General features: G+C 41.5%; 1 protein-coding gene across 2 annotated transcripts in view; it reads left to right on the top strand.

The window, feature by feature from the left end:
* Nucleotides 1-17,980, top strand: part of CC2D2A (coiled-coil and C2 domain containing 2A) — a 135,814-nt gene that overhangs the window by 41,097 nt on the left and 76,737 nt on the right. For both annotated transcript variants that reach the window (XM_032753791.2, XM_032135876.2), the window contains exons 7-11: nt 3,036-3,137; nt 4,141-4,314; nt 7,596-7,758; nt 8,754-8,890; nt 9,505-9,636. In XM_032753791.2, the coding sequence (XP_032609682.1) occupies nt 3,036-3,137; nt 4,141-4,314; nt 7,596-7,758; nt 8,754-8,890; nt 9,505-9,636 (708 nt within the window). The remainder of the gene's footprint in view (nt 1-3,035; nt 3,138-4,140; nt 4,315-7,595; nt 7,759-8,753; nt 8,891-9,504; nt 9,637-17,980) is intronic.

Raw genomic sequence — 17,980 nt, 5'->3', positions numbered from 1 at the left:
TCTTTCCTCATCCTCAAAAACATTTAAAATACTGAAATTTACTAAGACAAATAATAACTTCATTTAGCATTGCATTGTGGAATGTATTGATTAGCACAGCTTCAACTTCTGTACAATTGAGTTGGTAGATAACTATTTAACCTTAACACTACAAAATGAGAAAATGAAGGAGAAGTATAGAATTCCACATAAAAGGAAACTGTATACAGTCGCTTGATATTATGATAGATTATGCCCAACTGACACCCTCATTTTTATTATGGCCATTACTAGACATCTGGCTGCACCTAAGTGAAATTTGACAGCACCTCACTTTAGCTATACCTCCAGGTTTCATTCCAGGGGTATCCCTGCCTCTCCAGAAGGCTTGCAGAGGCCCACTCATGTATTCTGACACATATGCAAGACTGGAAGCACCAGGGGCTTAACACCCTCTGGTGCAATCACCAACTATGTAGAGGCCAAGGGGACACTTCCTTGTCATCCTCTGAAAGTTCACTGAAAATCAGCTGACAAAAGGCAGATTAATAGGAGAAAAGGCATACACATTTATTAGTGTGCAAGGAGTACAGATAATTACGTACCCTTCATCCTAGAGGAAAGAGAGATGGAGAAGTGTGGGTGATTTTAGCAAGTAGCAAATGATTTTTAGGGGAATTCAATGGGCTTGAAGAACATAACAGTGGCCTCGGACAAAGTCTGTTGGGCCTGCAGAGCAGACAATGGTTTTTGACTGACGTCTGTCCAAGTGTGTTGATGGACTTCAGCCTTTCTTCCTGCAATATGGGTACAGTTCATGAACACTCAGGAGAGGGACCAAAGGTCCCTGTTTTCTTCTTTGGCAGGTTTGGACTCAGGCAGCTAAGGGGACTTTGGAGAACAACCTCATGTTGTGCTTTAGGAGAGATAGGGAATTTGGCATCCAGGGTAGGGGAGGTCAGAGAGACCTTGAGGCTTCTTCAGTTCAGCATGTCAAAGCATCATATTTTGGGCCATCTGTTTCTGAGCCCCTCCAACCACCTGGGGGACAGGAGCCATTAGACAAATATTCCCCTCTTCTGTGTCCCTGGCGGACAATTCTGAGAAGCAGTCTACATGACTCCTCAGAGGATCCCTGTGGGTTAAACTCTCTTGCCCACAGTGGTAGCCTTGTCAGTCAAGTTCTCCTGCACTCACTTTCCACCTGCTTTATTCTTCCCAGTCCCCAATTCCTGTTCTTTGGTGTCACTTCTCAGAGTCAACTACAGGCACAGAAAAACCCTTGCCACAGGCTCTGGTTTCCCATGGGCTAAACTAAAATGTTTAGTCATATCATAAGCATACAAACTATAGACCAAAAAAAAGACATGTAAGAAAAAGCTAGTAATATGATAATAATAGCTACCATTAATGCACCTAACTGGTTATATTTTATGTACATTTCCTTATTTGATGCTCTACTCAAGTGGCCTAAGTTGTAAGTGGTAGAGTTAAAATTCAAAGCCAGGCAGTCAGACTTCAGAGCCCATGGTTTCAATTGTCAAGCTCTACAGGACAGTGCCTGACATGAATCAGACAATTTGATTCCAAAAAGAGAGTTCATTTTAGGATGGAGAAAGGAAGTAGCCTTGTGTGGTCTTGAGGAACAGGTAGGACTTGGGAAGGATATATTGAAGGTTCCCAGTGAAGATGGCACACTACATTACTGTTGTTGGGTGACAGTTATTCCATGCTGTGAAATAATTCTCTGTCCATATGACAATGATCAAGTTTCTGTCATAGGTAGAATAAGTATGTTCCTTCTTGCCATGAACACCTATATGTACTACTGGGATGGCTTAGAATTGCTCAAAATTGCTTGACATTTAGATTGTGCTTCATGAAAAAGGAGGAGTATCTGGGTTTTAAAAGGGGTGGATTAGAAGGAGAGATGGGTAAGAAGTTGGAAACAGCACCTTGCAGATTAGCTTTCAGAGGCAAAAGGGAATACCCATATGATAACTATCACATAGAGCAAGTAGAGGCAGAGGGCTCAGCTTCCCAGAGTGGATAGCAGGACCAGAGGTTCAGTGAGGACAGGCCATGTACCTTGGAGGATGTGTGTTGGACTTATTTACAATCAGACATTATTAATGTTTTTCTTTATAGACTGTTTGGAAATGATCCTCTGTGAAGTGGATAATCTTAATTTATAGGATAACACTTTTTTTTTTTTTTTGAGACAGAGTCTTGCTCTATCTCCCAGGCTGGAGTGCAGTGGTGCAATCTCAGCTCACTGCAACCTCTGCCTCCCAGGTTCAAGGGATTTTCCTGCCTCAGCCTCCCCAGTAGCTGGGATTACAGGCGCCCACCACCACGCCTGGCTAAGCTTTGTATTTTTAGTAAAGGTGGGGTTTCACTATGTTTGCCAGGCCAGTCTTGAACTCCTGACCTCAGGTGATCTGCCCACCTCGGCTTCCCAAAGTACTGGGAGTTCAAGCATGAGCCACTGCATCTGGCCAACAGTTTTCATTTTAAAGCTTACTGAGTATACAATTTTATATTTGTTTAGTCTTGAGAGAGATGAGTTAAGAAAATATCAACATCAACCTTCAAATATACAGTCCTGCATCACTCAGTGATGGGGATATGTTCTGAGAAATGTGTTCTTAGGCATTTTCGTCATTGTGTGAACCCATTGTGTGAATGTACCTACACAAACCTAGATGGGACAGCCAACTACACACCAAGGCTGCAAACCTAAAGAGCATGTTACTTTTCTAAATACCAATGTAACACAATGGTAAGTATTTTTTTACATAAACATAAAAAGGGTACAGTAAAAATACTGTATTTATAGTCTATGGTACCTCCGTCATGCATGCAGTTCTGCAGGCTGTCACTATGGAGTGCATGACTGCATTTGAAATTTGCCAGTATTCCATGCCTTAGGAATGATAAGATGCAGCAGCAGTCAGAAGATAAGCCTTTGGGGTGGGGGGGTTAACTTTCATTTTAGAACAGCCTAAGTTTCTTGGTTTAAATGGTTTATCTATCATTTTTTTCCACTCATATAGCCAGGGGAAGAGGTAGAAAGGACTCAACAAGAAGTTGATTCCCAAAGTTATTCAAGAGTCAAGTTCCGTGATTCCGCACGAAAAATCAAGCCTAAACCCCAGGTGAGAAATCTTGTCTTTTTAAATCATTTGTTTGTTTGTGTTTTTTACAAATATCCAATGAGAAATGACTACAGGCCGGGTGTGGTGGCTCACGCCTGCAATCCCAGCGCTTTGGGAGGCCAAGACAGGCAGATAGATTCAGCACAGGAGTTCAAGACCAGCCTGGACAACATGGCAAAACCCCATCTCTACAAAAAATACAAAAATTAGCCAGACATGGTGGCACACACCTGTGGTCCCAGCTACCTGGGAGGCTGAGATGGGAGGATCACTTGAGCCCATGAAGTCGAAGCTGCAGTGAGCCATAATTGTGCCACTGCATTCCAGCCTGGGTGACAGAGTGAGACCTCATCTCTTAATTAAAAATAAATTACTACATATATAACCTGACTCCTGTTGCCATGCAGTCTGCAAGAAAAAAGTATGAGAAGTGATTCCAACTTTCATACTAACTGGAGAGATCAGAATATTGCCTGACTTGAGGAAGAGGGAGTGCACGGAAAGACAGGAAATGTTGGTGATAAGACAGTTTGTTCAGCTCTGAAGTTGCCCCGGCTTTCATTATAGGAAAAAAGGAGAGTACTAACTCAAAAAGAGAAACAACAAAAAAAGGTCATTTATTTAAAAATTCTATATTTCTCATAATACAACAAAACTATCTCAGCATTGGCCGTTAAAACAGTAAATCCACTGTTTGTCATTTTGATAATCTTATCTAAAGTATTTACTGCTATAAATAATGTATGTACTTATTGGAATGTAAATAATTGCTGGGTTTTGTTAAAGTCACTAATTAGAGTTACTATTAAAGGAGGCCTCCAACTGCCTATGGCAGGTATTAAAGTTTATTACCAGTAATCTCACACCTTTAACTAAGACAATATGCTTCGGAGGCCTGGAATATGCCTGATCTCATTAGCATCAAGCCAGCTGTCAGTTAATTGTGCAGAGCTCATTACAGCTTATAAATGGGAAATTGCAATTGCTCCTTGCTTTTCGTTAGGTTCCACCTGGCTTCCCTTCTGCAGAAGAGGCCTATAACTTCTTTACTTTCAACTTTGATCCCGAACCAGAAGGATCAGAGGAAAAACCAAAAGCAAGACATAGAGCAGGAACTAATCAAGAGGAGGAGGAAGGGGAAGAAGAACCACCTGCACAAGGAGGAGGAAAGGAAATGGTATTTAATATCAGGATGGTAATGAGGTGTGGGTGGAGGGCTAGGAGGAAAAGGGTGATGTCCCTGCAAGAAAGAAAGTGGCTGAGGAGAAACCCGCCACTACCAGGAGAACGACACTCCACGTCTGAGTTGAAATCCCAAGTACTGAATTCACATGGCTCCCTGTAGCTCTGGGTTAGACCCTACAATGTGGTAGGAAGAACCTTGATTAAACCTGTTCATTTTTCTTTTGTGGAAAAAAGAATTAAATAATGTGGCTTGAGGTTTTTCTTGCAAGACTCCACATAATGATTAGTATTTATTCCATGTGCAAAATATGTTCCTCTGCAAGGAAAATGAAATCTCGGTCTCTCTCTTACCACAACCTTACAAAGTAAGCAGCTTTTTGTGACCAAACACCACACCCAGGCTACAACTCAAATTCTGCAACTGTGGGTGGTATGTGTGAGATAAAAGGAGAATACACCATTTAAAAATGGGCAAAGGTATTGAATAGACATTTCTTCAAAGAAGACATGCAAATAGACAATAAGCCCATAAAAAGATAATTAACACCACTCATCATAAGGGAAATGCAAATCAAACCCACAATGAGATACCCCTGCACATCCATTAGAATGGCTCTTATCAAAAAATAAGTGTCACAGAGGATATGGAGAAACTGGACTTTGGTGCATTGCTTGTAGCCATGTAAAACAGTGCAGCTGCCATGAAAAACAGTATGGTGGTTCCTCAAAAGTTAACCACAGATTTACAATATGATCCAGCAATTCAATTCCACTCTGTGTATATATCCAAAAGCACTGAAGACAAGAACTTGAACATATACTTGTGCACCAATGTTCACAGCAGCATTATTCACAAAAGCCAAAAGGTAGAAGCAACCCAAGTGTTCATCGGAAGATAAATGGATAAACATAAATATACAATGGAATATTATACAACTGCAGAAAGCATGGAAATTCTGACACATACCACAACATCGATATACCTTGAAGATATTACACTAAGAAAAATAAGCCAGTCACAAAAGAATAAATAAATATTGTGCAATTTCACTTATATGAGCTACATCGTATAGTCAAAATCATAGAGACAGAAAGTAGAATGGTGGTTGTCAGAGGCTAGAGGAAGGAGGGAATGTTTAATGGTTATAGAATTTCAGTCTGGGAAGATGGACGGATGGTGGTAAAGGTAGAATCACAATGTGAATTTACTTAATGCCACTGAACTGTTCACCTAAAAATGGTTAAAATGGGCCGGGTGCGGTGGCCTGTAATCCCAGCTTTGGGAGGCCGAGGAGGGCGGATCACCTAAGGTCAGGAGTTCGCAACCAGCCTGGCCAACATGGTGAAACCCTGTCTCTACTAAAATTACAAAAATTAGTTGGGTGTGGTGGCAGGCACCTATAAACCAGCTACTCAGGAGGCTGAGGCAGGAGAATTACTTGAACACGAGAGGCAGAGGTTGCAGTGAGCCGAGATTGCGTTATTGCACTCCAGCCTAGATGACAGAGCAAGACTCTGTCTCAAAAAAAAAAAAGGTTCAAATGGTGGACTTCATGTTATATATATTTTACCACATTAAAAATAAGGAAAACACACTAGGATATTCTAATATTCGCATAATTGGCATACTTCTGTGCTTCACTTATAATCTCCTCCCTTGAAAAATGCCTCCCGGAAATGTACCTTTTTTACCTAGATCTACAGAAGCTTGGGAATATTTTAGCTGATTCTATAACAATCATTCTACAAATCAGCATTCAGATCGTTCAACATTGCTTAAGTGTCCTCCTGACATGACAGCTAACTTCCCAAAAGCAAGTGATCTAGGAGAGAACCCAAAAAAGAAGCCACAGTTCCTTTTATGATGTAGTCTCAGGAGCCACATACTGTCACTTCTGTCATATTCTACTCAGGAGAAGCAAGTCACAAGACATAGTGCACTCTCAAATGGAGGAGAATTGGGCTTCACCTGTTGAAGATAGAAGTCTCCAGTTGTGAACATCTTCTGAAATTATGGCACTTTCCTCCAAAGGCCACTTCTCCCTTCCTTTTGCCTATTCACTGCCCCAGAAGCTCTGTGTTCCTAAAACTGATCTTTTAAATCACACACATTTGGAAGCCCCTTCCCTATAGTCCATGCTCTGCTCTGCCCAGACACTTAAAGTATTTTCATCTTCAAGGTTGATTTAGTCTTTTTGAACAAAGTTTTAGATCCTCTGTAGCCCCTTTCGCTAGCTTCCCTTTTCTGTCTTCTCTGCAGTTTTTCTCTGGGTGATTTTGCTCACCACGAAGCAGAGGTGGGGCAGGAGAAGGAAGATTACACACTGCCATCTGGTGATCTTTCTCTTTTCACTTGTTTGATGTTTTGGCATTCTCTGTCTTCAAGTTAAGTTAAAAGCATGGTTTCTACATAGATTCCCTTTTTCCTTCTTATTCTTTTGTGTACTTGGGGAGGAAATCTTAAGAGGCAGGTAGCTAGACTGCCATCATTGTCTTTAGCTACTTGAAAGTCTCCACAGGATTTTAAAAGACGTTGCTCATAAATGGACACCACGTTTCAATTTTTAAAAGAAGGAGAAGGAGAAAGAAAAAGAAGAGGAAGGAGGAGAAGACGTTTGGAAAATATCCAAACAAAATCAATATATGTCAGCTAACATTTGTGATTATAGCCTCTTTGAATTTTTAAGTGCATCATTTAATTTTATCCCCACAGAGTGCTTAGAGGTAAGCTCTATTACTATAACTATCTTATAAGTGAGGAAACTGAGGATCAGAAGGTTAAATAAGCTGTTTCAAGTTCCTTAGGCAGTATATGGTGAAGCTGGGATTTAAACCCAGGCAGTCTGAACAGGGTGTGTGGACTGTGCACCTATACACTTGGTGCCTTTTCCCTTGGTTTAGTGCCAGGTGGAAGGTTAAACTGCTACATAAATTATGAGCCCAATTCTTTACATAAATGGCAAAAAGTAAGCAGTCTCATAGGAGGCCAGATTTGTTGGGATTTTGATTGTTCTGCTTACCACTTCTCTTCTGAAACAGCCATCTCTGATTTTGACATCTTCCAGGTGTGCAGAATACTGCAAAACAATTTTTTTAAAAACCCACTTCTTAAATACGAAAGGTTATATAGTTCTGTGCTTTCATTTTTTTTAAAAAAAGGAAAAGATAAAGTTGTAGGAAATGTTCAGTTTCATGAGTTTGATATTGTGAATTATTTTTCTAACTAAGAATCTCAGCATGATTTTTTCTTGTTACTTTTTAACAATTGTGCAGGATGAGGAAGAACTGCTTAATGGTGATGATGCCGAGGACTTCCTATTGGGCTTAGATCACGTGGCTGACGATTTTGTAGCAGTCAGACCTGCAGATTATGAAAGCATCCATCATCGGCTGCAGATGGAAAGAGAAATGCTCTTCATACCCAGTAGGCAGACAGGTACTTGCTCTTTTTATTTTCTTGTTCAGCTTAGACATTGTCACTTAGCTTGTCATGAAATATGGCTAGTGTATAAGGATGCCTCATCTCCAGAACTGATTCCAGTTTCTGATCTAACAATCAAGAAATGTCTTCAAGCAAAAAAAACACAACATGGAAAAATATCCATTCAACAAACACTTACTGATAGACTAATGGAAGATATACCAGAGTACTGTGGGAACCCTTTATCAAATCAGTGATCAGTTACAGGGGCTTAGAGTTGATGAGAACAGCCTTTCTTTCGTCTTAAGTTTATCCCCACCCTTCCCTAAGTCACCATCCCCTGTGTATTTTCTTACTACTCTATGGCGTGATCTTGTAGAGACCTTTGCTTCCTGTTGCTGCCTGTCACTCCCACTACGATTCAAACTCCAAGGCAGCAGGGGCCTGGCCTGGATTCCCAGAGTCTCAGCTGTGCCTGGCACAAGGAGGCTCTCAGTAAAGATGTGTTCTATGAATGAATAAACCCATGAATGAATAAATGAGGTAATGATCACGTTCACTCAAATAAACTTGTTCATTTACAAAGCACGTCCTCATACTTTACCTCATTTAATTCTCCCAGAAGCCCAGTTAAGTAGATTATTATCTCTTTTGTACAGGAGGAGAGAGTTCAAAGAAGTGCCTGGCCCTAATTCACCTAGCTGAAGAGTAATAGAGCTAAAACTGGTCCCTCATCCCATGATTTGAATACTACCTTCTTCTCAGTATGCCACACTGATGAGTTACATATTAAATTATTTAGGCGTTTTCTTTAAATACCTGATTCTACAACATACTGCTACAAGTGAGCACATTCATCTTTTCCTTGGTTCTGCTTTTAAAAATTAATTTGGAAAATTTGCATTTTCTAAGAACATAAATGAAATCTCTGGTGATTAATTCACCAAATTGCAGTTTGAGATATTTAGATTGGCCCTAATGTTTATTTTATTTATTTATAAATGATCTAGTCCCTACATATAAAAAGCTTCCTGAGAATGTACAGCCCAGGTTCCTGGAAGATGAAGGCCTTTACACCGGGGTAAGACCAGAGGTGGCACGCACCAATCAGAACATCATGGAGAACAGATTGCTGATGCAGGACCCCGTAAGTGTGCACCCTCTGCTCTCAAGTGTAGCCTGGGCACACTAGACATAGCTTCTATTTTCCTAACAGGGCAGTCATTGCATCCACTGTACTCATTTCCTCTTGAGGTTATCCACAGAAAGTGGTTCTTTATTTTTTTTTTAACTTTCTCTCTCAGTACATTTATTGATCCTCAAATAACATAACTTCTCAACTGCTCAAAACCCATCTTTGCTAGCTAGATCTGGACTTTTCCTGCTAAACCAGATCCTGGCAACCTTTTCCTACTTGACAGAATTTTTAAATTATCCATAGGTAGAATAGTCTCACTTTTGAGTTTTTATTGTTTTTTTTCTTAAATGTTTAATTAATAGAAGATAAATTTTTCTTAAGCATTCATTTAAGCCCTTTAAAATACTTTTTAGGAAGCCAGGGTGTCTATTTTAAATCAATTGTGAGAGGTGTTAGTGAAGACTTGATTTCTAATGGAAACAGACTTTTACAGTTCTGTTGGTGGAGGAAGTACATGAAATATATATGTTGACACAAAATTTTCAAGAAACGTTGTTTGTGTTGTGAACCATTTTCTGTTCGATTAGAAGAAAATGTTGCCATTCCCGCTGCTTCATCTATAGGAAAGAAGATGGTTTGGAGATGACGGCAGGATCCTAGCTCTGCCAAACCCCATCAAGCCATTTCCTTCAAGGCCACCAGTACTAACACAGGAGCAGAGCATTAAGGCAGAGCTTGAAACACTGTATAAAAAGGTAGACACTCCCCTCTTTCCACTTTTATTAAATGAAATTGAAAGTGCTTTGCTTTCTGAATAGCTTGGGGTGCTATGTTTATAACATTCTACTTTAATTTTTTAAATAATTCACTATCTTACACATAAAGAACAAACATCAGGCATATTATGTAAGAGTAAGTCTAATTATACTCAATGCATCCCTTCTTAAACAAGGAGTGAGTTTCCTAGCTAGGAATGACTGAGTCTGCATCTTTTTTTACACATCCAGGTTAGCTACCCTTACTTTTCTTCTTTTGCCCTCTCTTTTCTCTTGTCATCTCACATTTGCTGCAGGACCACTTCCCATTTGTTGTCTCTTTATTATATAACTGGAGAGTTTCTATCCTTGCAAATCCTTTATATTGTAAAGGATTTTCCTAAGTCTGGTAACAAGCTGCCTGATTCCAGCCCTTGCTCTACCATTCACTGGGTGAACCTGGCCGTTAGTCTCTCATGCCTCAGTGTCTTCATCTGTAAGGTAGGCACGATAGCAGTGTCTGCCTCCTAGGCTTGCTGTGTAAATTGAATGAGGTAATCCACATAAGTGCCGTCTCAAAAAAAAAAAAAAAAGCGCCTAAAACAGAGCTTAGTAACTGCTGGCTATCATTACAGTTGCCTGCCCTCATATTTAATTACATTGCTCTTGCTTTCCTGGGTGTATTAATCTGTTATCACACTGCTGATAAAGACATACCCAAGACTGGGCAATTTACAAAAGAAAGAGGTTTAATGGACTTACAGTTCTACATGGCTGGGGAGACCTCACAATCACAGCAAAAGGCAAGGAGGAGCAAGTCACGTTTTACGTGGATGGCGGCAGGCAAAAAGAGAGCTTGTGCAGGGAAACTCCCATTTATAAAACCATCAGATTTTGTGAAACTCATTCACTGTCATGAGAACAGTGCAGGAAAGACCCACCCCCATAATTCAATCACAATCACCAGTTCCTCCCACAAAACCTGGGAATTGTGGGAGTTACAATTCAAGATGAGATTTGGGTAGGAACACAGCCAAACCATATCATTTCACCCCTGGCCCCTCCCAAATCTGTCCTCACATTTCAAAACCAATCATAGCCTTCCCAAGAAGTCCCCCAAAGTCTTAACTCATTTCAGCATCAACTGAAAAGTCCACAGTCTAACATCTCATCTGAGACAAAGCAAGTCCCTTCTGCCTATGAGTCTGTAAAATCAAAAGCAAGTTAGTTACTTCCTAGATACAATGGAGGTTCAGGTATTGGGTAAACATGTCTCGCATTCGGGTCACGCTGATGCAAGAGGTAGGTTCCCATGGTCTTGGGCAGCTTCGCCCCTGTGGCTTTGCAGGGTACAGCCTCCCTCCCAGCTGCTTTCATGAGCTGGTGTTGAGTGTCTGCAGCTCTTCCAGGTACACAGTGCAAGCTGTCAGTAGGTCTACCATTCTGGGGTCTGGAGGACAGTGGCCCTCTTCTCATAGCTCCACTAGGCAGTGCCCCAGTAGGAACTCTGTGTGGGAGCTCCAACCACACATTTCCCTTCTGCACTGCCCTAGCAGAGGTTCTCCATGAGAGCCCTCCCCCTGCAGCAAACTTCTGCCTGGGCATCCAGGCATTTCCATACATCCTCTGAAATCTAGGCAGAGGTTCTCAAACCTCAGTTCTTGACTTCTGTGTACTCGCAGGCTCAACACCATGTGGAAGCTGCCAAGGCTTGGGCTTGCAGCCTCTAAAGCCATGGCCCAAGTTGTACCTTGGCTTCTTTTAGTCATGGCTGGAGTAGCTGGGACACAGGGCATCAAGTCCCTAGACTGCACACAGCATGGGGACCCTAGGCCTGGCCTAACATTTTTTTCCTCCTAGGCCTTCAGGCCTGTGATGGGAGGGGATGCTGTGAAGACCTCTGACATGCCCTGGAGATATGTTCCCCATTGTCTTGGTGATAAACATTTGGCTCCATGTTACGTATGCAAATTTCTACAGCTGCTTTGAATTTCTCCTCAGAAAATGGGATTTTCTTTTCTATTACATTGTAAGGCTGCAAATTTTCTGAACTTTTATACTCTACTTCCCTTATAAAACTGAATGCCTTTAACAGCACCCAAGTCACCTCTTGAATGCTTTGCTGCTTAGAAATTTCTTCTGCCAGATACCCTAAATCATCTCTCTCTCAAGTTCAAAGTTCCACAAATCTCTAGGGCAGAGGCAAAATGACACCAGTCTCTTTGCTAAAATATAACAAGTCACATTTGCTCCAGTTCCCAACAAGTTCCTCATCTCCATCTGAGACTACCTCAGCCTGGATTTCATTATCCATATTATTATCAGCATTTTGGTCAAAGCTATTCAACAAGTCTCTAGGGAGTCCCAAACTTTCCCACACTTTCCTGTCTTCTTCTGAGCCCTCCAAACTGTTCCAGCCTCTGCCTATTACCAGTTCCAAAGTTGCGTCCACATTTTTGGGTATCTTTTCAGTAGTACCCCACTTCTGGTACCAATTTATTGTATTAGTCCATTTTCATGCTGCTGATAAAGATATACCCGAGCCTGGGCAATTTACAAAAGAAAGAGGTTTAATGGACTTACAGTTCCACATGGCTGGGGAGGCCTCACAATCATGGTGGAAGACAAGGAAGAGCAAGTCACATCTAACATGAATGGCAGCAAGCAAAAAGAGAGCTTGTGCAGGGAAACTCCCTTTTTAAAACAATCAGATCTCATAAGATTCATTCACCATCACAAGGACAGTGCAGGAAAGACCCACCCCCATAATTCAATCACCTCCCACCTGGTTCCTCTCATGACATGAGGGAATTGTGGGAGTTACAATTCAAGATGAGTTTTGGGTGGGGACACAGCCAAACCATATCACTGGGACTGCCTCCTTCAGAAACCTGTGTAATTTTAAATTTGTAACATTCAGCACTGATCACATGAAACAGAATGGGGTGGGTATAACAATCATCATTTTTGTCTATAAAGAGGAATGATGAACAGAGAAAACACAGGCCCAGGCAGAAACTCTGAGTACAGTCCTGCTGTCCTACTAACTAATTAGCTTGCAGCTTTGGGCAAGTTCCTTCACCTCTCTGGATATTTTTTATTAATTGAAAAATAGGAATAATAATCATTTTCTCTTCCTCATAGGGTCATGATGAGTAGTGAAGTGATATATGAGTATGACCTTTTTAAAAACTATAAATTTCTATAAAATATTATTACTGACAAGTATCAGTGGATGGCTACTTTGTACAGAAATGTGATCCTGGAGGCAGATTTACAAAACAAGGGTAAAGATAAGTTCCAGCCCATGAGGAATTTATTGTCTATTTGGTTATATGACAAAAATATATGATATAATTAGTGATCAAAACGATATCAACTTATGCATTTATTGAATAACCCATCAATCTGTATCATCATCCATCCATTCTAATAAACACAGATATGATGAACATTGAATTATGGGTTAAAGTTAGAAAACAGAAGAGTAATTAATATGGAAGGTAGGGCATGAGGGATCCAATGGATCTCATCTGTCTCCTTTTGAAATTCTAAACTAACTTGGAAATACACTGGAGTCAGAGAGGGATCCAGATATCCCTTGCACTAAGGGTAAAACCAGATGGCAGAATGCCACTTGAACCCAAGACCAGATACTTTCCTGTTCCATTTCTCACGAATTATGTTCCCCATCTAGACATAAGCTAAGCGGCTCTGGTGTATTTATGAGGTGGGATGCCAAGCAGACCATGCAGGCCAGTGAACAACTCTCCTTGGAGACACCTAAGACAGGACAGCTAGGGGCCACTGCTTAGCTTTGCAGGTAACCTGGACTAAGGATCTTGGGCTCCAGCTGACTCTCCAGTCAGACATGTCCTTCCTTCTCTCTTGGGAAGCAGCCAGTAGGGCTGGAAGGGTGGGTAGAGAAGGACAGAGGGTTTCCTTTCAATACTTTTGAGAAGCAAAATCTTCCTATCATACAAGCAGAAATAGGAAAGTCAAGAAAGAAGAGTTCTACTGACAAGGGCTTGTCATAAAGCATCACAGAGCAAAGGAAGTTAGAGAAGGAAGAAGTCCAAAGGGGCTGACATCTTCCAAGGGCATTTATTGGAGGGCTATGTTTTGAACACAACAAAACATGAAGAATGTCTTAGACTGCACAAGAAAGAAGCAAAGGGGATTAAGTTAAATGGAGGAGATATTATATCTGTTATTCCATAACAGGTTACCTACTAAGTTTATTGTTGAATTATATACCTCAGTCTTTTTTAAAAATGTAATTATGTAACCTTCCAATTATTCAAAACACAGTGCTTTTCTTTCACAATTAACATTTTTATCATTGTATTTATTTACTTTAATCTTTTCCTTCATTTATTCAGTCTGTCTCTTGCCAAAAATAGCTTTTCCATTATTCCATGAAATGGGCTTGCCTTTAAGAAAAAAAAATTAAATGCCTACAGCCTCTATTTTCAGTCTTACTTCCAAACAGACTTTCCACCTAGGAGTTTCTGGCATGATGCAAGAGCAAAGAAATAGGTCGGCAGGCGAAGATTGTTTTGCTCATGTACTGTTAATCCATTTTCTTTCTCCCTCTCTGGCTATGCTGAAAGTGACTTAGGGACCAGAACTGGATTATAGTCTTCTTCTTAACTTGCACTTGGCAGTGTGCCTGGAACATAGAAATACCTCAATAAAAGCGCAAATTGAATGTCATTAAAATGACTTTGCTGCGTGTATTAAAAGAAATTCCTTCTTTTCTATGCCTGTCTCTGACTCGGCTGTCTATCCTGCAAAATACTAGCTTTCCTTAGGTTCTGGTTTAGTCCTGGCAACCACATAATGGAAAACCAAGTCAGAGTGCCAAATCAAAAGTTGGCAATTACAGCTAGGAGCAGGGGCTCACACCTGTAATCCCAAAGCTTTGTGAGGCTAACGTGGGAGGTTTGCTTGAGGCCATGAATTTGAGAACAGCCTAGACAACATAGTGAGACCCCCTACCTCTACAAAAAAATGAAAAGGTAGCCAGACATGGTGGCACATGCCTGTGGTCCCAGCTACTCAGGAGGCTGAAGCAGGAGGATCACTTAAGCCCAGGAGTGCAAGGTTGTAGTGAGCTATTATCACACCACTGCACTCCAGCTTGGTTAACAGAGTGAGACCTTGTCTCTAAAAAATACATGCATACATGCATACATACATACATACAAGGAAAAACGTTAAGAAAACAAAAGTTGGCATTTCCTTGGGCCCTTAACAGAGAGCCTTGATGAATTTACGCCTCAGAGCACTTGGGTCTGATGCTAACTTCACCCAGCAGGATCGACCAACACTGATCACCCGTTTGAGTCAAGCCCAGTTGTTCTTTTGTTAGAAATACTATGTTATTGACTCAAATGATGGATCGTGCACCCTCCTATTAGAGAATTTAAGAGTTTTATTTAGAAGGGAGTTGGTATTCAGCCCTGCCTTTTTGAATGTTTTTTTTAATTACGGAGGGGGAAACAAGTAGTTTTTAAAAGTGAAATATTCTGTTCCTAATATTGTCTCAATATTAAGATGTTCTTAAATTGAGATGAGACAATTAAAGATAGGAAAATGCAAAAAGGAATTCGCTGCCATGCAAAGAAAAACTGTTAAACATCCAATAAGAAAGAATACAATTTATTTATTTATTTTTTATTTATTTATTTTTTTGAGACGAGTCTTGCTCTGTCGCCCAGGCTGGAGTGCAGTGGCGCAGTCTCGGCTCACTGCAAGCTCCGCCTCCCAGGTTCACGCCATTCTCCTGCCTCAGCCTCTCCGAGTAGCTGGGACTATAGGCTCCCGCCACCACGCCCGGCTAATTTTTTTTTTTTTGTATTTTTAGTAGAGACGGGGTTTGACTGTGGTCTCGATCTCCTGACCTCGTGATCCACCCGCCTCTGCCTCCCAAAGTGCTGGGATTACAAGCGTGAGCCACTGCGCCTGGCCTAAGAATACAATTTAATACATCTTAAGAAGTAATTAGTGCAAAAGTAAAAAATTAAAATGCTAGATAGGATATTGCAGGTAAAACATGAACAATATAAAATGCAGTTTGCCTAATCATGATAGCAGAGTAGGGTTAAAGTTGTTGAAAAGCAGGCCCAGCGCAGTGGCTCACGCCTGTAATCCCAGCACTTTGGGAGGCTGAGGTGGGCAGATCACCTGATGTCAGGAGTTCAAGACCAGCCTGGCCAACATGGTGAAACCCATCTCTACTAAAAATACAAAAATTAGGTGGGGGTGGTGGGTGGGTGTAATCTCAGCTACTCAGGAGCCTGAGGCAGGAGATTGCTTGAACCTAGGAGGCAAAGGTTGCAGTGAGCAGAGAACATGCCATTGCGCTCCAACCTGGGTGACAAGAGCAAAACTCCATCTCAAAAAAAAAGTTGTTGAAAAGCAGTACAAACATCCCTCTTCCTTCTCTCCTTCCTTTGTCCTTCCTTCCTTCCTTTTTTATTACTTCCATCCTTAACTAAAAAATACTTAACTAAAAGTCTACTATATTCTTAGCTGTGCTAAATTCTGGGAATACAGAGGGAGCAATCTTAGCTTGGCCATAGAGAGACTTTGTGCCTTGGCTGGAAAGACAGAAATGGAAGCAGGTGTTAAAGGCCCTGCAATGTGTAGGAGCCTCCCTTTTTCAGAACTGCATACCCATTGGAGGACTGTGTCATGATTCCAAGCTCCCACAGAGGTACCACTAGATAAAAGTGTCACTTTCCCATCATTGTTCTCACCAGTTTTTCACCAAAGCATTGTTAATCTGCTGCGTTCTAAGCACTTCACTACACAGGACTCTTTTGGTTGCATATGACAGAAACCCATCGCAAACTAGCTTAAGCAAAGAGGGAACTTAGTGGCCCAAAAAACTGGAAAGGATCTAGGAATAAATCATAAAATGAAGGAGAACCTTTAGGAAACAAGGTCTCAGGGGCTAGAACCAGGGATTTGATGCCAGCAGGCCTCTCTTCCACCCCTCTTTTCTCTGGTTCTTCTTGAATACTGGTGGGCCTCATTCTCTGCAACTGCAGGCACGACAGAATTCTCTACATATAAGGGGATGTGTCCTTTGATAGCCTAAGCTTAACAACTCCAGAAGGAAAGAATCATATTTTTCCCCACAGTTCACATTATCAATACCAAAAAATAAACTCTAGTCAGTGGCAAGCGGACCATTATCCACTAACCTCAAGTCCAGGAAACATGGCATGTTTCCAGAAGATGGGAAATGAGAAAGCTTCCCAGGGAAGACCAGAATAATAATTCTAGAATCTACTGCAGGCTCTGAGGTGGACCCAGACTTTGTTGCTATTATTTTTTCAGGGCAAATGTAGAAACTTGTATTTTAAACTTACCAGTGATTATTAATTTTCTGTACATTTTTGTTTGTTTGTTTTGAGACAGAGTCTCGCTCTGTCGCCCAGGCTGGAGTGCAGTGGTACAGTCTCGGCTCACTGCAACCTCTGCCTCCTGGGTTCAAGCAATTCTCTGCCTCAGCCTCCCGAGTAGCTGGGATTATAGGCACCCACCACCAAACCTGGCTTTTGTATTTTTAATAGAGACGGGATTTCGCCATCTTGGCCAGGCTGGTCTTGAACTCCTGACCTTGTGATCCACCCGCCTTGGCCTCCCAAAGGGCTGGGATTACAGGCGTGAGCCACTGCACTCGGCCTTCTGTACAATTTTTAATTTTTTTTTTTTTTGAGATGGAGTCTTGCTCTGCCGCCCAGGCTGGAGTGCAGTGGTGCAATCTTGGCTCACTGCAAGCTCCGCCTCATGGGTTCACGCCATTCTCCTGCCTCAGCCTCCCAAGTAGCTGGGACTACAGGTGCCCACCACCACGCTCGGCTAATTTTTTTTTTTTTTTTTTTTTTTTTTGAGACGGAGTCTCGCTCTGTCGCCCAGGCTGGAGTGCAGTGGCGCAATCTCGGCTCACTGCAAGCTCCACCTCCCGGGTTCACGCCATTCTCCTGCCTCAGCCTCTCCGAGTAGCTGGGACTACAGGCGTCGGCTAATTTTTTTGTATTTTTAGTAGAGACAGGGTTTCACCGTGTTAGCCAGGATGGTCTCGATCTCCTGACCTCGTGATCTGCCCGCCTTGGCCTCCCAAAGTGCTGGGATTACAGGCGTGAGCCACTGTGCCCGGCTTTAATTTTTTTTCTCCTTTGTATGCATCTCTGCACATGGTGAGAACATCAAAAGATAATCCATACTCATCACCTCTTAGCATTTGTTTTCAGTTGAAGACTAAAAAATCAAATCAATTTTAAAGTTAAAATATACTCTAAATATTATCCCTCCTTGGGAGTAATTGTTG

Source organism: Hylobates moloch, unplaced genomic scaffold, assembly GCF_009828535.3.
Source record: "Hylobates moloch isolate HMO894 unplaced genomic scaffold, HMol_V3 SCAFFOLD_17, whole genome shotgun sequence".
Lineage (NCBI taxonomy): Eukaryota > Metazoa > Chordata > Mammalia > Primates > Hylobatidae > Hylobates > Hylobates moloch.
This window is presented reverse-complemented; position numbering and strand designations above follow the sequence as displayed.